This window comes from Podarcis pityusensis, assembly GCF_964106645.2.
Source record: "Podarcis pityusensis genome assembly, chromosome: 4".
In the NCBI taxonomy this organism is placed as follows: Eukaryota; Metazoa; Chordata; class Lepidosauria; order Squamata; family Lacertidae; genus Podarcis; species Podarcis pityusensis.
In genome coordinates, this window is record NC_138027.1 from 6407240 (window position 1) to 6429739 (window position 22500).

Genomic DNA, 22500 nt, shown 5'->3' on the forward strand with positions numbered 1-22500 from the left:
CTCATTCTGCAACTATACCTTAGCATGTGCCAGTGCCACTGAAACAGCTGTACATGGGGCTCCACATGCCTCCACTCCCTGCACCGTTGTTTCCATTGTGCTGTATTTGATTGCAAGCTCCTCGGGGCAGGGATCTGTCCTCTTGTGCACACAGGTGACACTTTATAAATAACAATATTTTTTCATTTCCTCTACTAATTGACTCCACGGCGTCCATACTCTATGGGGCAACTACCACACACCAGAAAGGCTCAGGACTGGAAAGTGAAATGTTTGTATTTGTAAAATAATGTTGCAAGTTACTCGGAGTAGAAGAGGGACAGGCAGTAGCACATAGATTTCCTGCCTGCACACTGTTGCCTGGAACTCACCTGTGTTGACTGGATCACAGTAAGATCATTGATGTAGCAAAAGCCGGCCCCCATGGCAGAGCGGAGCCCGGCAGTTCCAAAGGTAAGCCGATGGCATAGACGGTCCCGCAGCTCCTTATTCTTCCCATTTCGTAGCAAGTTTTCAATTTGCTCTTTCGTTTTCGGATTCTGCAAATGAAACACACAATAGGGTTATGTTTTACAAACACAAAACTCAGAACCGGACGGCATTTATGATGCGTGAAATCATGTATGTTTGGGTTATATCCGAGGACTAAGTCTCACAGCCCTTTCAGCACACAAAAGCCACAATTGTTACGTCTGAATCTGCAGTAGCACACCAAAGCCAGGCCAAGTACAGAGCACGTGCCCTGCTGCCTTGACACAGCCTGACATGGTTATACACCAACATGAGCCTGGGGTGTGTGTGTATGTGCATAATCTCTGCTGCTGTGGACAGGGAGGTTTGGTGAATCAACCCTGGCTGTTCTTCATCTGATTATGTCTTTACCCCTCTAGGGAAGTGAGTAAATGTGGCCCAAGTACCCCAAACCAAGCTGATGTCAGTAGATAGCATCTTAATAAACCTCATGGCTGACTGCAAAGTCCGAACACTAGGATATAAGGAGTCAAGGGCATTAACAGATCATACAATTCATAGCATGCAGGATCTACTCCCTTCAAAACAAAACAAAGCAGATAGACTTATGTAAATTGTGCCAAGAAACATTTTCAAGCCAGAGAACATGTAGCATAAGTAGGTACGCTGCCCAGTTAGTCAGTATGGAACACAAGGCAACAAAACAGCCACTTGTCAATAAAATATCATTAAAATCAGAGAATCAAATAAGATACAATAAGCAGCAGCGATAGTATCTGTAGCAACCCGCCCCCAACAATTACTACATGGTCCAAATGCCTGGCATCTCCAGACGCCACTGAGAAGATTGCCATCCTAGCCTGTGTTATGTGCAGGATGACGATCTAGTTCAGAGCTTTCCAAACTGTGTGTTGCGACAGGTTAGTATGTCAGCTATAGTGTGTAGGTGTGTTATGCACCATAAAAATATATTCAAGTTTACCTGAGAAGAAGAAGAAAAACTAGAGGAAGAGCCAGTGTAGAGTAGTGATTAGAGTGCTGGAGTAGACTCAGACCTGGGAGACCAGGATTCAATCTCCACTTGAGAATGAAGCCCCTTGGGTGACTTTCAGCCAGTTACTGGTCCTACAGCTTAACCTACCTTACAGGGTTGTTGTGAAATAAAAAGAAGAGGGGGGAAAGTGTGTATGCCAACTTGAGCTCTTTGGAGAAAATGTGTGATATAATAATAATAATAATAATAATAATAATAATAATAATAATAATTCTTCATTTAACCGATTCCCATTCCCCCACCTTCTTAATGTCTATTTCCCATTCAGGTGTCCCCAGGGCACACGTATGAAGCACCAGCAACTCATTCCAGTCATATTCACTAAATGCTAAAAACAAGACAAAACCTGTTCTGAGATTAGGGGAAAATTCCAAGGTGATTTGTGGGAGCCTTGCACATATGCAAAGATTTGTTCTGCCAGACTCTCTGAAGTGGATATGTAATCACAGCAACCTTTGCTAGTTATTGCTTTCATGCTTCAGCCAGAACTTGGAGCTGGCTGGCTGACAGCACGGAATGATCTTAAGTGCAATTTGTACTACATAATAAAACCAAACTACTTTTGATAACATAGAGTTGCTCAACAATATGCATGTCTCTGAAGCCATTCTCCACGGTGAGCAGGGTAAACAGGACTCCTCAGCAGGGGTTTAAAAAAGGCAATGGAATCTGAAGTCTCAAGGGTGAGTGAGCAACGGTGACATTTACCACAAAGAGGTCAGCCAGCTTCTAGGTCCAGCAACTGCAAGGCACCAATCAGCTTGTGAAGCCTGAATAATATTTATTTCAGAATGAGGAAAACACCCATGGTGCAGTTTTAATGTTATTCAGTCTCCAGATCTAGCATTGCAAGCAGTTCAACAGAAAAAAGTCCTGAGAGTCACAGAGGGAAACTTTAAAAAAAGTTTCATTTCCTGTTGAAACCAAAGCAACTATGCAGCACCATGGAAATGAATATCAACAAACGGTTCTTCGTGTCTGTTTTTTAATTATTCTTCATCTGAAGATATCAAGGCGGTTTACAATATAAAGACAAAAATACACACTGTAATAACAACCTGCCACTAGTTACAGAGTTTAATAGAATGCAAAAAAATAAAAAATCGATACGAAGAATCAAAGTGTTCAAAGTGTTGGTGCTGACCTTTAAAGCCCTAAACGGCCTCAGTCCAGTATACGTGAAGGAGCGTCTCGTTCTGCCCGGACACTGAGGTCCAGCGCTGAGGGCCTTCTGGCGGTTCCCTCGCTGCAAGAAGCCAAGTTACAGGGAACCAGGCAGAGGGCCTTCTCGGTAGTGGCGCCCGCCCTGTGGAACACCGTCCCACCAGATTTCAAAGAGAAAAATAACTACCAAACCTTTAGAAGACATCTGAAGGCAGCCCTGTTTAGGGAAGCTTTTAATGTTTAATAGGTTATTATATTTTAATGTTTTGTTGGAAGTCGCCCAGAGTGGCTGGGGAAACCCAGCCAGATGGGCGGGGTATAAATAAATTATTATTATTATTATTATTATTATTATTATTACCAACATCCAGATTACACACCCATATTCTGGAACACTTGAGCGTTTGGTGGGTGGTGGAGCAGATGCACTGACTGCTTTAGTCCTCACCCACTTCATTTAGTCCTCCCCCACTACTGCCAGCATTATAACCCAAGTTCCCCTGATTCAAAACTGTTTCTATCAGTTTCCATTCATTTATCGACAGATGTTCTATGCCACTGGCACCTGGCGGCCAGCTTTTGCAGGGCTTCAAGCCAATGACTTGGCTCTGATCAGGGTTGCAGGCATTCAGCCATTCTACAGCTGCATAATGCAGGGGCTGCAATTTTATTATTTTTAGAATAAATCAATCAATAACAAATGCAGCTGGCTCCATGGCAATGAATATAGGGCAGCAGCAAAGCCATTCCTGCTACCACACTCCCCGACTGCCGACTCCTGAGCAGCTCCTGCTTTGCGCATCTGCTGCGGGTGGCTGTTCTCCAGTGCTGTAGCTTCATCCCACTCCACTCCATCAGCAAGACAAAAGGGGCAGAAGCTGCTGAAAATGGACCAGGATGTTGCTTAGGCCCAGCGCCAGCTGCTCTCCCCACCAATTAGAGGGCCTCGGAATTGGTTAGGCAGAGACGTAGTGCCACTATTATTATACTTCTTTCTGCACAAATGGGGTGGGGAATTGAATCTTGCCGAAAGGGTAAGATGTGAGCGATTGCAAATAATGAACAAAGCAGAGGGATGATTCATAGACTGTGGGAAATTAACCTTGGTTGAACTCTACTATTTTCTAGGAATTAATGCTCCTTTCACCACCGTGGCCTGGAAAAACAGAACCTTGCATCCCCAACTATCTCTTCTACAAACAACACCAGGTCTAATTTTGGCTCTGAACTCTATTTGTAAAACAGGAGGATAGGAAAAATAAATTAAATATCATAGAATGAGAAATAAAATGAAAAGGAGGTAGAAACTGTGAGTGGAATTCATGTTATGACGAATGTTGTTTGTGCAGGCATTGCAGCTTGCCAGACAGAATGACCCCCCTCTCCACCAGCCCCCACGCACTGTTCTGGGGGTTCTCCCAACCCCCTCCTGCTGTTTTGGGGGCACATGGGGGGAGGAGGGCAGGGACAGCACCATTGCACAAGCTTATGTCCTTGCACAGGGTTTTTGCTGATGGGATTTGATAGGTGAATCCCATCCTGTACATTTATATCTCTAAATAACACTCAATGGAAGGTAAGCATTTATTGATAAATGCCATTTTGCATTTTCTTTTGCAGGGAAATGAAGGGCTAGACTCACGCATGGCTGCGCATCGAGAGGGGAGCTGTAACGGTCACTCAGTATAACTCCTTGTACTAGCACTGTTTTACAAACCTTGACTGGATCTGCTGGCAGGGTTAGTAAAGAGTTTAGCCAAGGACGATTTGAAGTTTGCTTAGTCAAAATTTGTCCACTACTTTTTGTTGAAGAAACAGAAAATTTTAAGTGGGCGCAAAACCCATTTGCAACTGATGTCACAAAGTTGTCTTTCTGGAAAAAGAGCGCATTTTAAAAAATATTTATTTATTGCTTTTCATAAATATATTATTTTATTTATTTATTGCAATGTAAAATACTTGCTCTTCAAGCACAATATTCCATTAAATTCAGAGCTGTCTTATTGCTGCATTTTAACTATTCTCCCCTGCCCCACCCACTCTTTGCATCTCAACTTGCAACTCTGTAATGACAGGTCATGGCAAGGAGAGGGAAGGCTGGGTAATGAAAGGCTATTGAAAATGTGTAGAGTGGTCACTTTCTTCCTACGGCAACCATATCAGACAGTGGAACTCTAGCAAACTCTTCAAACACCCCACCCCACCAGCTTAGGAGAAGAAAAAGACAACATACTACACACACTTTCCCATAGTGCTCACTAGTAGCTAGAAACTACTTGCTTTTTTCCCCAGGTACAAATTATAAGCATGCTTTTTATTTTATCTATTTGGGTTGCATCCAACGATTCTGCCTTCCAGGGAGGGAAGAAATTTCCAGCAATTCTCCCTCTCGCTGCTGCCCCCCCCCCCCCCCCCCGCATTCTGGAACCCTCCAGACAATTTTAGGAAGGAGAGGAGGGGAATTGCTGAAAATTATTTCCTTCCCCATTCCGATGACAGAAACCTGTCAACTGAACAAGGTTGTTTGATACAACCCTTCATAGCTCACCTCTCCTGATTTGTCAGACACAAGACTACAACAATTAAACTCTGACAAATATAAAACGGTAAAAGAGGCACACACACAATGCAATATCCTCTAGGCATGCAAAGGAACAGCACCAGCGCAAGCTTTCGAAAGCCAAAGGAACAGGTTTCTTCTGCTTTTCCAAGAACCAACTTGATGATTTACTGTCATCTCTCCTCTGGAAAGAAGAGAGGAGGAGGCGAGCACCAGAATGCAAAGAAAATTAAAGACCAACACCACCTCTCCTACTATTTTTTAAATTTATTAAGCAAGGTATTCAGCAAAGCTTTAATCAGAGTAAAGGTAAAGGTATAGGGACCCCTGACCATTAGGTCCAGTCGTGACCAACTCTGGGGTTGTGGCACTCATCTTGCTTTATTGGCCGAGGGAGCTGGCATACAACTTCCGGGTCATGTGGCCAGCATGACTAAGCTGCTTCTGGCGAACCAGAGCAGTGCACGTAAACGCTGTTTACCTTCCCGCCGGAGCGGTACCTATTTATCTACTTGCACTTTGACGTGCTTTCGAACTGCTAGGTTGGCAGAAGTTAACCAGAGTAGACTCAGTTAAATGGACACGACTAAGTTAGGCCCATTAATTTCAATGGGTCTGAGTAAAACTTAGCTGAATCGCATTCTAAGTTTATATCCTGCCCTTCGTCCCAAAGGAGCCCAGGATGGCAACTGAACCTGGCGCACAACTACAAGCAGAACAGCTGCCTCCCACTGTGTGTGGCTGAATATGACCCCATCTCCCCACACCCAGGAGGCAGGCTGAAGCATTCTGCACCAGCTGAAATATGCAGAATGTTTCAAAGGGCTGCCCCACCTGGAGCACCTACTATAGTCAGTAAGCCCTGGAACCAATGCAAGGACAAAAGGACGGGAGGCTGAAGAACCAATAAAGGGGCTGGGACTGATCCTCCCTTCTAGGGAGTCATGATGCTGCTTTTCAGAGCAAGACAAATGGTGCAGATATGCTCTCTGGCCTCTTCCACCATCCAGCAACAGGTTGGATTGCTTAAGATCAAAGCAATTCAAGTTTTGACCTGAAACAGCCAAACAAAATATATGTGATGGTGATGATGATGATGAATTAAATATGTATACCACCCTTTATCCAAAAATCACAGGATGGTTCACAACATTATAATACAAAATGAGAACACAAAATACATCATAATAAAAATTTCAAAAAACAATAAGCCCCATCCCACTCCCATTATCATCTTGCCCATAACATTTTATTTAGGTATAGCCATACTTTCTAAATCAGCATGCATACCCAAAATAAAATTAGCACACGTTAATCTTAAAAAGACCTGAAAGATATGAAAGTAAGCCTAATTCAATTGAATGGGTATATCTTTGAAAGATGAGAATTATTTCTACGTGAAATTTAGTGATGTGGGCGGAAGGTTTTCCAAGATGTGGAGTTTTCCAGTGCTTATTTTTTCTGCAGAAAATTTTCCATTAATAAGTTCAGCTTTAACCATGAATGGATGCCAAATGCAAAGACACTATTAGGAAAGCTTGGCAGGTTCAAGGTTTTTAGCACTGTTCACTAAATACAAGTAAAATAAACAAGAGTATCAGAATTTTTTTCCAGTGAAAGGGTTCCTATGCAAAATTACCATAACATATTTTTCTGGAAAACCCACACCGCCAGTTAAAATGGTGTAGAGTTTTTCACACTGTAAAATTGCATCCCTATTCTCTAACCAGTCCTTCTGCACCCTGCACGCTATGCTGGAAGTTTTACTGAGCAAGCCAGATTAGATCTTACACCCCTAGGCTGTTATTTTCACAGCAACACAGCACCTGAGCATGCACAATACTGATTCACCAAGCTCCAGCATAACTCTTTGCTCTACACACCACCATCTTCAACAGAAATCGGACATTCACAATACAAACCAAATGAAGAAAGTCGTTTAGTGTAATCTGAGACACATTTAAGTATCTTCTTTATAACACCAGAGAACAAGCTGCAGTTACGCACATATCTCAAATGGTCAGCTTCACAAGAGTACATTTTTTGTATATTTTTAAAACTGAGAAGTGATCTCATTTGTGCAAAATTCCAAGGGCAGTAGCTCAGTAGTAGAGCATTTCTGTTTTGCCTGCAGAAGGTCCCAGGTTCAATCCCTGGTATCTTCAGGTAAGGTTGGGAGAGATGCCTGCCTGCTAGAAACCCTAAAAAGCCACTGTCAATCAGAGTAGACAACGTGGAACTAGATGGACTGAATATTGTATAGGGCTGCTTCCTATGTTCCTATGTTCCACTGAGAAGAGCGAGCTGATAAAGATGAGGCAGATCTGTGTTTTTCCACAATTTGAAAAGTTTCCATAATGGGTGCAGAATCAAAAGCCTGAGATAGGAGCCAAGCAAAGAGAGCCCTGCTGTAAAACAAGGGATTAAGCTCTTACACTGTAGACAATCCTGATGTGATTCATATTGTTGTTTCCTAAAACCTTTACAGTGGTACCTCAGGTTACAGATGCTTCAGGTTACAGACTCCGTTAACCCAGAAATAGTACTTCGGGTTAAGAACTTTGCTTCAGGATGAGAACAGAAATCGAGCGGCAGCAGCGGGAGGCCCCATTAGCTAAAGTGGTACCTCAGGTTAAGAACAGTTTCAGGTTAAGAACGGACCTCCAGAACGAATTAAGTTCTTAACCCGAGGTACCACTGTATATAGATTTATATTTGTCTTATCTAAATTCATGGCCAGTCCCCTATAGGACTAATCCCCTTTACAGAGTGTTCGTGACTTATCAGCGCAGACATCCCTGCCCAACTATCCATAAACCTATAAGCCTAAGAATTTGATGTACTGTAAATTATATTCACCTCCTCCTAACTATGGCTCATTAAATATGACAAAATACTAGGCCAGCATGAAGTTACAAGGAAGCAGCAGTTTTACTGTCTTCATGGACGCAGTACATTAAGCTTCAGTTTAATTATATGCCGCTTTCCACAAGAAACTGTGCCCGCAGTGGTTCACAATACACAATAATTTACCAAAATTCTGGCAAAAAAAAGGTTCCCTGCCATACATTCCTACTTCATAATTCCCCTGACATTCCCAGTGAATTGTGGCAGCAATTAAGATCTTCAAAATGCAGCTGCCTGAGGCGAAGTGAATTCAGTTGCATTAAGTCTACATTTTAGTGGCTTGCTCACCTGGATCAGACCCTGGCGCAGAAATCAACATGCCAAAGATGAAATCCAGGATCACTTGAGCGAGGCTTCAAAGAGCTTGCGTAGAAGCAATCTACAGTCTGTTAACTGATGTGCCAAAATAAATACACGCATGAACTTCATTCCTTACAAGTTTCCATTAAGAACCAGGCCTTGTATGGGCTTTAGTAGGGAGGTAAAAAGTCACTTCAAGTTATCCAAATAATAATATGAATACATTGTATGTGGTATCCAATTGGGTCATTCTCACAGGAGACCCACATAAATCAATTTCAGTGGAATGACTCTGAAGGTGACTGTCAGGTATGTAATCCTATAAAATAATTTATCCATGGCAGGTCTAATTCCAAGACCTACAGCCTTATCAACTATGCACATTTATTATGCATGCTTTTTGCTTATGACACCATAAAATATCATATACAATCAATTTGCTAGATAAATGATACATCCCACTGTAATCAATGGAGTTTATTCCCTGAAAAGTGTGAATATAATTGCAGTTTTAGTCTTACTAGTTAATATATTATTTTGTTTTCTCTCTTTTAGTTGTCAATTCATTTTAAAGTTCTAACATCATCAAGTCTTCAAACCATGTTTTTCTTATTCCTCACTCTTAAAAGAAAGCAATATTTATTTCACTGGAAGACAGGCCCAGATACCAAAACACTACAAGCTCTTATTCAGCCAAATCAATCTGTTATAGCCGCTTTAAGGTGAAAGTCAAAAATATCAGTTTTGTGTAAGTCTGTGCATGTTCACCCACAACTGAGTCCCACTGTGCTCAATAGGAACTATGTTACAGGGAAAACAGTTACAGTATTCCCTTCTTCCAATGTTGGGAGTGGATGTCTTGCAGACAAGCATCCAGCTACACATCAGGTACCAAGGCCCCAAATAGAACCAATTTTATCAGCATCTTTTAATCCTTTAGAGGCTAATTTGGTGATGGTTTAGTAAGCGTGTGTGGGGCATGAACAGTCTCTCTTCCCGCTGTAGATGGCAGGTCCAGACAGCTTGATTCCTATTGAAACCATGGCAGGAGCAAAAAGTTGAAGTCTCCCTTCCCCACCACACTGTCCCCACCACAGTGTCTAGATGGGGACACTTGTATTTATATATTTAAAACCCCAAACACTCAAGGGCTAAAAACATAAATAATGTGACTTTTAGTTTGGCCCTGAAAACCAGAGATTCTAGGCTGGCTCCAAGCACCTGGGCAACTCAAGTCAGCTATCTGTGGTACAACTCCTGTAAATAAACTCTGCCCACCATAGTTCTAGGTTTCCAAATACTGGACAGAGCTTGATTCTAATTTCTAGAAGTCAAATCCCAAAGAAAAAGGAGACAGGAATGTTCCATATATTGTTGTTGTTGTTGTTGTTGTTAAAATTTATATTCTACTGTCAGCTTCATAAAACCATTATCAACTTATCTTCTGAATTATTGGTTTTGTTTGACAGTTTTTCAGTAAACCAAAGATAACAAAGCAGTAGTGAATTTCCAGAATTATGCATGCACTTCTGCTAAAACAAAACTTAAATCTTACCTAAGAAGTCCCAATTTCATGGCCTAGCTTTCACATACATTCACAGAGAGAGAAACAGGCGCGCACACAACTTGTTTTATTTCTACAAGCTCATCTGTTTCTAGAATAAGACGACATAGGTTGCAAAAAAGTATTTTGACATTTCTCCAAATGTGATATCAATTATCATGTAATGCTCCAAGTCTACACCTCATGCCTGAATAAGAAATGTCACAGAGCTTATGTGGGTCACCATGATTACACCTTTAAAGTTACACCTTTATTCCGCTTGATCCAATTAAGCAAAAGTACTTCAATTTAAATTGGATGTGAATCTAGCCATGTGCTGATCTCCTGTAACTCAAGGTAATTTCAAGGCACAGGTAAGTACATTTAGGAGCACAGGAAGCTGCCTTATCCTGGGTTGATTCACTCACCTAGCCCAGAACAGCTACTCTGACTTCCAGCATCGCAGGCAGGGCTATTTCACATCACCTGCTACCTGACCCTTCTTTAATCTGGAAATTTTAGGGATTCAACCTGGTATTTTCTGTAAGCAAAACATCTCCTCCATCACTGAACTACAGCCTCCCCCCCTCCCCCGCTGTATCCTTCACATTTCAAATGCAGGATGCTTATTTTTTTACTAACTTTCCTCACTTATACAATTGGTGGCATGCATTATTAATTGCTTGCTCCATCCAACCTCAGAGGCAACAGTTCCTAAAAATAGGCCCCAAGCCAATCTGCAGCATCAGCAAGCTGCACAGATAATGAAATATTGATGTATGGCCATTGTTACCAAAAAGGGGAAAAAAGAGCTGCAGTACTTGGGTACAATTTTGACGTCACATACTGGGGCTCAGGTGCCACCTGCCTCTTTGTAAGATTTTGTATTAACAAAGGAACAATTAAGCTCAAAATGAAGCAATGACCCATGTAGGCTGCCATCTACATCACAAGCCCAGGTTAACTGCTGGAAGTGACAAGAGGGGAAAAACTGAAATATGTGGAATTATGTAAAGCTGCTGAAGAGCATGGAATAAAATGTTGAAACATCAAAGAGATGCAAGGTTTGGAGAAGCACATTTTTAAATGCCTAGAATTCCCATAGACAACCATAGTCATCTAAGGATCTAACTATGGAGCACCTGGAAGCAGTAAAACACGTTAAGCTTCTTTTACATATTATACACTAAATTTTAGAGTGTGATAATGCACATCAGTCCCATCTGCAGTAAGGCAAGATCACCCTTTTGCATTAATGTAGAAACTGTTGGTCTCCCGAGTTTATTTGAAAAATGCAGACACCAAAATGTCCTCCTTCCCCTTGAAAAAATACATCCGTAGTCCACCTGCAAGATGTCATGTTCTTTTCCAATATTTCAGTTTTATTTTTGTGCTAAATGTAAAAGCTATTTTACAGAGAACCTTCCTAATGACTGAGAATTCAAAAAACAACAACCTGTCTATTTCCAAATTACTGATTGTTGCCTTTCAGACAGCTCTCACCCCCTAGACCACTTCACAAGGTTCCCTCTGCACAATGCTAATCAGACTCTGTATGACATCATCAAGCAAGCAGGAGGAGGAAGAGTAAGACATCAGGGAACCAGATCAGCTATAACTGGCCAAAAGACCTACACGCTACTGATAACCAAGTACAAAAGCAAATTTGATGGCAGACTGAAATAGCTTCCCGGAGGAAGCAGAACAGTGCAAAACAAAACAAGCAACAAAACAAAGCCACACAGTTTGCAGCACTGCCTAGTTTAAAAAGAAGAAGAAGAAGAAGAGAGAGAAAGAGAAAAGGGAAGTGTCTTAAGACAGTAACACACAAATTGTGACTTGCAAATTAATTTGTATTCTGCAATGTCATACCTTTCCAAGAATGATAGTGTCAAAGGAAGTTATGGGGCACTTACGGCAGAACAGCCCAGCCAAGAAAGTTGTTTAAGCTTGGTCTTAGAATTGCACAGCTTTGCAAAAACAAAATGAAATCAAAATAGCAGAGCTGCCCTCTACTGAAAACAGAAATTTCAAAGCAGGAAAGTGCAAAACATCCAGCTCTCAGAAACACTTTCCTTTGTCTACAACATAGATGAGTCACTGCTCTACATTGCATCACTGTTTATTAAGCACTACTGCTTAAGGATAGCAGTACATGGTGCTGAAATAAGGGAGAAGCATCTCTTTTGAAGTGAGGGGATGCATTAATTTCTTTCTTCCAGAGCCACATGAGCCTCCTACTCAGAGAGGGGCTTCACCCCAATTTTAAACTATGGTCTTATGCCTAATTACATGGACCAGGAGCCCTATCTTAAGGGAATATGAATGCAAAGGTTTGCTGGACACTAAGGAATCCCTCGCAATATAAATATGAGTAGCCATGTTAGTTGTTTGCAGAGAGTCTTTGGCAACTTAAAAGACTTAACAAATCTATTATGGCGCAAGCTTTTGTAGACTACAGTCTTTAGATGCACGAAACGTTATGCAGCAGGGCTTCGTTTTTGAGAGAGGGGAGAAATGGCAGTGGCAAGGGAAAACACGCACACCGATCTCGATCACACATTCACAATTAAAGGCAATCGATAATGGTGTATTTCTTGCCAGCGCCGAAAATTCACCTACGCTGCAAAGGAGGGAGATGTGAGTTTCCCCGAAGCCTTCCCACCCCCCAGCAAGCCTCTCAAGCGCGTTAACGTGCGCACGATTTTCCAGCAGTGCCCAGCGCAGCAAACTCCTATTTCTGGCGTTGGCAAAGCCCTTTAACTGCACGAGGAGCGAAATGTATAGTATCGCCCTCTCTCTCTCTCTCTGGCAGCTACTTAACAGATCCTGGAGGCTTCGTGGGGGGCTATTGGGAAGAAGAGCCCGACCCACCTTGTCCCAGGTCAGCCACTGCCAGATGGCCTTGTCCAGCTGCAGGTCCCCCGTGCTGAAGGTGATGAGCAGGTTCGAGTTGACGTCGCCGGCCTCTCGGTGGTCCCCCATCGCCTCCCCAGGGGTCCGGGTGGGCGCCAGCAGCAGCAGGAGCAGCACTTCGGGCGATGCAGCGAGGGGCGAGCGTGCAGACGGGCGCCGATCTCGCAGGCACACGCGTGTGTGTGTGTATGCGTGTGCAAAGGCTCACCCCCGCCCCCTCCCACGCCCCCACCCCACCTGCTGGCCGGCTGGGTGGGCGGGGCTGCCGCTGGCACGGAGACCGCCCAGCAGCCCAGCCAAGGGCATGGAGGCGCTCACTGCCCCCACCCGGCGGGGGGGAAGGGCTGGTCCAAAATTGGTCGGGGGGGCGTGGAAGGGAGGAGGGGCCTGTCAATCTCCCCCCATAAGCCCTCAGTCGGTTTTGGGGTGGGGGAAGCCCCTCCTCTCACGCACATAGAGGATTCACCGGGAGCGGCAAATATTTGGGGTGGGGTTTTTTTGTCGAAAAAAGGCACCCCTCCCCCCTCACGCCCCACTTTTCAGGCAAAAAGAAGCCCCTTCCCTCACAGGGCGGGAGACCTTCCCCTCACTTTTCCCTCACAGAGAAGGTGCTCCCCGCCCCCTTCAAGTTTCCCCTCAGAGGAGCTGCGCGCGCAAGCGAGCGCGCTCGCGAACTTCCAAGGCGCGCGCACCGAGCCTGCCTCGACCACCGGGCGCCCGCCGTAAATAAGAAAAAAGACGCGCTAAGCCCCGCCCAAAGAACCGGCAGGCCCCGCCCCCGCGCTCAACCGCCGGCCGCACACGCCCAACGGCACGGCCTTAATAATAATAAGGAGCAGGAGGACGGGGCGGGAACCACCCAAGCCCCGCCCCTCAGGCTGAGTAACGCGCTGCGGCAGGCTTAGGTTGCGCGCGCAGCTTTCCCTACGGGGTTGTCCCGAGGGCTGATGGGGCGTGTAGTTTTCTCGCTCTTTTCGCTCTCTCCCGCTTGGGGGCGTTGTCGTCCCCGACACGTTCCCTTGAGAAATGTCGAATTGTAGAGCTGGAAGCGGGGCCAGATTTAGGTTTGATGAGGCCCTAAGCTCCTGAAGGTAATGGGGCCCGTTATATGCCCAGCTGTCTGTTGTCAACAACAAATGGACACTGTTTTTCGTGTTGAATATATGTTATATGGTAATTTATGGACCTCATAAGTATCTAAAGCCATTTGCACATGTTGCCTTGCAACCAGTCCATGCAGAATGTAGGCACCCTATATATAGAAAGGAGCAAACCAGGGATATTTTAGGGAGCAGGCTAGCAGGTGGGGCCCATGACTTCCATCACAGGAGCCTACACAACACAAAGCACTGTTGCTGTATGTAGGTTTTATTTTATTTGTTTGTTATCTTATATTTTGGAAATGTACATCCAGTTGCTTTTTTCCTTTACATTTTTTTTTGACCCCTCAAGAGAGTGGGGCCCTAAGCTATAGCTTGTTTTGTTGTTGTTTAGTCGTTTAGTCGTGTCCGACTCTTTGTGACCCCCTGGACCAGAGCACGCCAGGCACTCCTGTCTTCCACTGCCTCCCGCAGTTTGGTCAAACTCATGCTGGTAGCTTCGAGAACACTGTCCAACCATCTCGTCCTCTGCCGTCCCCTTCTCCTTGTGCCCTCCATCTTTCCCAACATCAGGGTCTTTTCCAGGGAGTCTTCTCGTGACATGGCCAAAGTAATGGAGCCTCAGCTTCACGATCTGTCCTTCTAGTGAGCACTCAGGGCTGATTTCCTTCAGAATGGAGAGGTTTGATCTTCTTGCAGTCCATGGGACTCTCAAGAGTCTCCTCCAGCACCAGAATTCAAAAGCATCCATTCTTCGGCAATCAGCCTTCTTTATGGTCCAGCTCTCACTTCCATACATCACTACTGGGGAAACCAGAGCTTTAACTATACGGACCTTTGTTGACAAGGTGATGTCTCTGCTTTTTAAGATGCTGTCTAGGTTTGTCTAGCTTGTTTAACTTATACGTAACTCCGGCACTGGCTGGAAGGGACCCTGAGGTTCAATATGCAGTCACAGAGAATCAAACCTGTAATCTTGGCGTCATCAGCAGCATGCTGCAACCCACTGAGCTGTCCGGGCTGACTGCGTATCCTGAAGAAGGAGCTTGCATGCTTCTAAGGATTCTTCGCATGCAGTGCAGGCTGCATCTGGAAACTATCGCAGGGATTCCCACCGCCTGCCACTGCCACCAGGCATCTCTTATCACGCCCCCCCTTTTTAATTACCTGTTTTGCATTCAAAACGAGCAGCAACCATTGCCAGGAGGGGGAAAGGGAAACTGCAAGTCCGTTAAGTGGCTTGTTGTTCCAGTGAAAGCATCTCACTGCCGTGCGGCTTAATAATGGATTTCTCATAATAACTCTTTTCTGTCGTCACACAGCCCTGGTTAGATACCGGCACTGGAGATTCTTCCGCCTCTGCCCTGCGTTGCCTTCATTTTCCTTGCTATCTCCCACTTCCGAACTAGCTTCTGGAACAAAATGAGTTTAGCAAACGGAACCTATTCATTCAATAGTATGGAGTCTAAAATTACCGTATTTTTCGCTCTATAACACGCACCCGACCATAACACGCACATAGGTTTTAGAGGAGGAAAATCCGTAGGCATGCCACCCGTAGGCATTTCCTCCATAACACGCATAGACATTTCCCCTTACTTTCTAGGAGGAAAAAAGTGAGTGTTATGGTGCAAAAAATACGGTAAATTGCACCTGGATGTAAATTGCATTTATTTATTTTATATCTCACCGTTTCCAGCAAGGAGCTGGTGTACCTGGTTCTCTCCCTTATTTAATGCCCACAACAATGCTGTGAGGTAAGGTAAATGTAAAGGACCCCTGGACAGTTAAGTCCAGTCAAAGGCAACTATGGGGTTGTGGCACACACCTCGCTTTCAGGCTGAGGGAGCCGGCGTTTGTCCGCAGATAGCTTTCTGGGTCATGTGGCCAGCAGGACTAAACTGCTTCTGGTGCAACGGGACACCGTGACAGAAACCAGAGTGCACGGAAACGGCATTTACCTTCCCGCCAGAGCGGTACCTATTTATCTACTTGCACTGGCGTGCTTTTGAACTGCTAGGTTGGCAGGAGCTGGGACAGAACAATGGGAGCTTATCCCATCGTGGGGATTCGAACCACTGACCTTCCGATCAGCAAGCCCAAGAGGCTCAGTGGTTTAAACCACAGTGCCACCAGTTAGGCTGAAAGGCAATGACTGGCCCAAAGTCCCCCCTTGTGAGATTTTTCTCTCTGGTATTGGGAGAATCTTATGAATGCAAAGCCCTGCTAGATCAGGCCAGATACCTCAAAAGGAAACCCGCAAGCAGAGCACAAGACCACTCTCTTCTCCATCAGCTTCCAGCAAGTGTTATTCAGAAGCGTTACTGCCTCATTCCATGGAAGAAGCATCTAGCCATCCTGGCAATATTAGTAGCCATAGATAGACTTATCCTGCTGTCTAGTTCTTCTAGGGCAAAGCCCGCAAAGAGATCAGTCCTGGTTCTTTGCCAGACATCTTGAACTGTAGGCTTCAATTAGGGTAAACAACAGCAGCTTTGAGAGACCAATAGTTTCACCCAGGAGAAGGCATTTAAAAATATAAGAGGCTGCTGGATCAAGCCAATGCCCTGTCGAGTTCAACCAGGTGAGAACTGCCCACAAGCAAACTGTACCCTTCAGAAATCCAGGTTTCATGTAAACACATCTGCCCCCCCCCCACAGAAAACTCAAAGACGAATTCCAAAAGTTTAGACCAATTTGTGGATCCCTTATTAAGAACGTGTTTTACAGATGTATAAAGTTGTGGTGTATGTAATGGAAGATAGGTTTTCATAATGTATTTTGGAGGACGGGGTCTCAGGGGAAATTTAAAGAACACAATTAAAAAATAATAACCCCAATTACATGTGTAAAACAAATATCAGCACTTTAATAAGACGTCCTTCAAAGACAAAAACGGGGAGGCTTGATGTACAGGGTGGGGAGGGGCTGCCCCAATATACAGAAGATGTGCATGGAACTTAGATATCTGAAATATGTTCTGAGGCTGGAGTCTGACTCAAAAGCTCAAATAAAGGAATTTTCACAGTATGTCTGGAGGCTGGCCTTCCCCTTAAAGCCTGCTGCTAGAGAAGGAAGCAAAGGCATCCCTGAATGCATTATCAAGTCTTCTGTTGCCATGGTGACCACAGGCACTGCAGAGAAATCTGGATCATCTGGGCAGGAAGGCTGTGGCGATGGAGCTGTTTGCGTGTCTCTGGGTGCTGGAGGGGCACCCCACCCCTAACGCAGTGCATGCCCATCTCCCCCAGAAACACAAGTAGTGGGTCCGGACCCTCATAAATCCTGCTTTTGTATAAACACAAAAATGATGGTCACAAATCAGGGGTGACAGATGATGGAATTTTATCCTGCACAGGACTTGGCGTAATTGCTCTTCATCCCTTTCGCTCTTTTCATATCTGTAAAGAGGTTTCACTGATTTTCAGATGGGTGCAGCTTTCATCTGTAAATTAAATTACATTTAATCAGATGCCATCGTTTTGCTGTTTATCAATACGAGCCACGTTATCATAAAATTGCTTAAATGTGTTTAGTTTTGGAACGAGTGAAACCCTAAAGAAAAGTGTGTCTCACGAGCAGATGGTGACTGAACTCCTAAACCTGCTTTCCTGAGAAGAAGCCCCAATGGCCTAGCAGGACTTCCTTTTGTGTAAACCCTTAATTGCACAATGCAAACCTGTGTGCTTACTGGGGACTAAATTGGATGATACATTTATAGAGTCCTTACGTAGGTTCCCTATTGGTAGAAGATAACGGAGGCAAACCAGAGAATATTGAGAAGCAAAGCAGCTAGTAAGCCTGATCTTTATTGATCTGTTGCAACAGGGTCCTCACCACACACAGGAGGGAGGAGGAACCCAGAACAATGGCGCACAAGGCCTTATATAGACATTTTAAAGTCCCTGCCCTGGAGCTCAAGACCACCCCTCCATACATCATACATACATCACAGAAGGGGCGGTCTACAGCAAAAATCTGAGTGGTTTGTTTGCCTCCTTTCTGCCAGGTTACCTGTTTAATGGTCACTTGATTGGATTGCCTGGGGAGCCTGGCCAGTCTTTTGTAATGATAAATACTTAGTTCCTGGGCCAGGTCACAGGCTCACACCCTATTCATATCTTAAATGTGCCCTTAAGACACGATTTGTGAAGGAAAAAGACAATGGGGAGGTTTCCCACTTTGACTTTACAGAGAAATAATTGAGGTCAATTTGTTCAGGACTTTTTTCCGTGGGGTTTTCAGACATGTGGTTTATATAGTTATGTATGTGTTTGCTTGGTACATTTATGAACATTTATTACATATCTAAGGGACGCAGGTGGCGCTGTGGATTAAACCACAGAGCCTAGGACTTGCCGATCAGAAGGTCGGCGGTTGAGCTCCCGTTGCTCGGTCCCAGCTCTGCCAACCTAGCAGTTTGAAAGCATGTCAAAGTGCACGTAGATAAATAGGTACCACTCCAGCGGGAAGGTAAACGGCGTTTCCATGCGTTGCTCTGGTTCGCCAGAAGCGGCTTAGTCATGCTGGCCACATGACCCGGAAGCTGTACGCCGGCTCCCTCAGCCAATAAAGCGAGATGAGTGCCACAACCCCAGAGTCGGTCACGACTGGACCTAATGGTCAGGGGTCCCTTTACCTTAAGACCTTAAAATTCTTATCACAGAACCTAGTGCGAAGGGCTGGGGGTTTTAAGCCTCTGTCTCTATCCAGTGTTGGACCTCCGCTGTATGAGGCAATATGCTTCCGAATACCACTTGCTGGGAATCTCAAATGGCATCCCATTGGAGCATGTGGTTGGTCCCTGAGATAAGACCAGGATGCTGAACTATATGGACCTCATATGGACCTATATGGATCCAGCAAGACTCTTGCATTCTTAGGTTCTTACATTGCATCAGCCTTTCAGGGTCATGCAAGGTGACCTTGGTGGCTCTCCAGAAGACCAGCTGCGCACACAGATCAATCTCCTTTTTCCAGGACACCTTTCGTCTGATCATTACTTATTTAACAGCAATACTGTCCTGCTTTATCTGGACGTCTCAGATTACGAGGCACTGATACCCTGGGGGCTGGATGTTTCGCTTTGTCCCTGTTAAGCTGGTATGTGTGTGGGTGTTCACTCCCAACCTCTGGCAAACCTTAAACTTGGGGTTTTTTTAAATGAAAGCATCTTCAATGCTGGCTCACTGCAGGAAGAGCAACAAAGAAGCATAGCTGTCAACCGTCCCTTATTTGGCGGGAAACTCCCTTATCCCAGCGCCGTGTCCCGCTGCTGTCCCTTATTGATCATGTCCCTTAATTTCCCGGGTTTCAAAGGAAGCAGCTCCTCTCCCTCCCTCCCTGGCGGCCAGGGAGGAGGGAGGCTCCAAATGTGTTGCTTGGCTGCATTGCTCACCCAATAAAGAGTCTAATAATGACTGGGGGGTGGAGCTTGCATGCCTTGTGCCGATCAAATCGGACGCGTTGCCTGGGGACTCGGCTTTGCTCAGCGCTTCCCAGCGGAGAGGTGACGGTGGTTTTCCTTGCTGCAACCCCTTTGCCGGGTTGCTACGCTGTGGGAACCACCGCTTGAGGCTTTGTTTGGCTGCTGGCTGGGCTTTCTGCCTTTGGTTCGGAGGGGCTCAGAAGTTGAACATACCTGTGCTCAAAAAATCCCTTATTTTGGCTGCTGATCCCTTATTTCCGAGGCTGCTGGTCCCTTATTTTCAAATCTGTAAGTTGACAGCTATGCGAAGAAGTGAAGCGGCGAGAATGTACAGGATTAGTAGTAAGACATGTTGGAAATGCAAAGATAAAGATGGAGATTTTTACCACATGTGGTGGACGTGTGAGAAAATGAAACAGTTTTGGGAACTGATTTATAACGAATTAAAAAAGATATTTAAATACACTTTCCCGAAAAAGCCGGAAGCTTTCTCGCTAGGCTTGATGGGAGAGGAAATAGAAAAAGCAGATCAAAGGTCATTTATGTATGCTACGACTGCTGCCAGAACTTTCTTAGCCCAAAAATGGAAAGTACTAGAATTACCAACAATAGAGGAGTGGCAGACGAAGATGGTTGATTATACAGAACTAGCAAAACTGACCTGTAGAACCAGAAATCAGGAGGAAACAAAATTCCAAAAAGATTGGAGTAAATTTATGAAGTCCATAAATAATAATTGTAGAAATTTGAAGACTCTGGCAGGACTGAAATAAATCTTATGACGTAGATAGGATTGCATACAATAAGAAACTGTGGAAAAGTAGCTGACATAAGAAAACCTGTTGAGGGGAGGGAAGGAAGTCAATGCTCAGCAGAGTGTGGGGAAAGAATGTGGGTAAATGACTGTTGAATTTTACTGTATTTTGTTTGTTTGTATTAAATGAAACACCAATAAAAAGCTTTAAAAAAAACAAAAGTGAAGTGGCTTGGTCCTGAGCTGAGTTTCTTGTCTGACCTGGGGTCAAAGCAGCTGAGCGTTTTTGTCCCATTCAACCCAAAGGTTAAGAATGTAAGAAGAGGCCAGCTGGATCCAGCCAATGGCCCATCTAGTCCAACATAACAATAACAATAACAATAACAATTTATTATTTATACCCCGCCCATCTGGCTGGGTTTCCCACTTTGGGCGGCTTCCAACAGAACACTAAAATACAATAACCTATTAAACATTAAAAACTTCCCTAAACAGGGCTGCCTTCAGATGTCGTCTAAAAGTCTGGTAGTTGTTGTTCTCTTTGACATCTGGTGGGAGGGTGTTCCACAGGGCGGGAGCCACTACCGAGAAGGCCCTCTGCCTGGTTCCCTGTAACCTCACTTCTCGCAATGAGGGAACTGCCAGAAGGCCCTCGGTGCTGGACCACAGTGTACTGGCTGGATGATGGGGATGGAGACGCTCCTTCAGGTATACTGGACCAAGGCTGTTTAGGGCTTTCAAGGTCAGCACCAACACTTTGAATTGTGCTCAGAAATGTACTGGGAGCCAGTGTAGGTCTTTCAAGACAGGTGTTATATGGTCTCAGCGGCTGCTCCCAGTCACCCGTCTAGCTGCCGCATTCTGGATTAGTTGTAGTTTCTGGGTCACCTTCAAAGGTAGCCCCACATAGAGCGCATTGCAGTAGTCCAAGTGAGAGATAACTAGAGCATGCACCACTCTGGCGAGACAGTCTGCAGGGCAGGGAGGGTCTCAACCTGCGTACCGGGATAAGATGGAGATAGCAGCCAGGTTTAAGCAACATGCGACGAGGATTCGTGAATGTTAATATACAACTTAAGTGTTAGATGCAGGTTTTTGATGAGTGTTTTTATTGAGCTGAACCCTCCTGGAATCTTGTATATATGCCAATAAAAGTTTGAAAATTTGAACTGGATTTCCCTCCTGAGTTGCACAGTATAACTACGCACGATGCGAAGGAGTCCTTTTTATCTGCTCTGAATCTTCCAGCCTTCCGCTTTGTTGGATGCCCACGAGATCAACGCCAGGCTGGCAGCTCTGCCGGGGAGTCATAGTCCCTAACCTCCAGCGGGCACCAGGTTGGGGAAGCCCGTTCTGTAGCAAAAGCCTTGCTATGGAGATGGTGGGGCGATGCTTTGGAATTCTGCAGCGTCCCTCTGATTGGCTGCCGGTGATGTCATCCCCCATTCAGGTTGACTCTGCTGTTCCTTGATCACAATGGTAAAAATCTCTCCCCGGTTTCATTGAATGCAAAGTCAGATGTGGCCTTAGCAGAATTTGCAAAGGTTTTGCTGGCTCTCTGTCCCACCACTTTATCATCATCAATGCAACAGAGGCATCACCCTTCTCCTGACGACATGTTTCCTTCCCTAGGTCCCATGTTTGGGTCCCCAAAGCTGCTTCCAGCCACGGTATACCTTACCGGGTCCATACTTTCAACCTGAATAGAACAGATTTACTTTTTCTTTTGCTGCATATTTGCATCATGCTCTGTCATCAATGGGACACGGGTGGCGCTCTGGGTTAAACCACAGAGCCTAGGACTTGTCAACCAGAAGGTTGGCGGTTCGAATCCCCACAACAGGGTGAGCTCCCGTTGCTCGGTCCCTAAAAGCACACATTCTGCTCATGTAAAAACACCAGGCAGGCCTTACAAATAACCCAGAGAAGCATTTTAAATAAAAGGGCACATTCTACTCATGTAAAAACATGCTGATTCCCGGACCGTCTGCGGGCCAGATTTAGAAGGCGATTGGGCCGCATCCGGCCCCCGGGCCTTAGTTTGCCTACCCGTGGTTTAACAAGTACAGTAGTACTTTCTTTTATCTGCCCTGAAATCTTCCGACCATGAGTTGTAGCATGATGAGAGAGGGAGGAAAACCTTTTCTCTATCCCCTTTCTCCAATCCATCCCTAATTTTATAAACTCACCTGAACTCAACATTGAGAAAAGCTTCGTGAGCCCAGGGACCACATCGCCGGGTCACCTTGGTCCACCCTTTATTACCTGTGTGTTTTCATAGCAACTCTGCCCTGCGGTTTCCC

General features: G+C 44.9%; 2 protein-coding genes and 1 long non-coding RNA gene across 3 annotated transcripts in view; 1 reads left to right on the plus strand and 2 right to left on the minus strand.

Moving 5' to 3' along the window:
• PGM2L1 (phosphoglucomutase 2 like 1) overlaps positions 1–13601 on the minus strand; it is a 40035-nt gene extending 26434 nt beyond the window's left edge. The window contains exons 1-2 of the mRNA XM_081002136.1: positions 12874–13601; positions 372–539 (exon numbers count right to left, since the gene is read on the minus strand). Of these exons, the coding sequence (XP_080858262.1) occupies positions 372–539; positions 12874–12984 (279 nt within the window). The 5' untranslated portion in view covers positions 12985–13601. The remainder of the gene's footprint in view (positions 1–371; positions 540–12873) is intronic.
• A 240-nt stretch (positions 13602–13841) lies between these two features.
• LOC308475061 (maestro heat-like repeat-containing protein family member 7) overlaps positions 13842–22500 on the plus strand; it is a 63928-nt gene continuing 55269 nt past the window's right edge. Inside the window, exon 1 of the mRNA XM_081001840.1 lies at positions 13842–14006. The gene's annotated coding sequence lies outside the window, so the exon portion shown is untranslated. The remainder of the gene's footprint in view (positions 14007–22500) is intronic.
• Positions 16865–22482, minus strand: LOC308475462. Its single transcript, XR_013985221.1, has 2 exons — positions 22387–22482; positions 16865–17460 (listed from the first exon to the last, which is right to left on the minus strand). It is a non-coding gene; the product is annotated as an uncharacterized lncRNA (long non-coding RNA).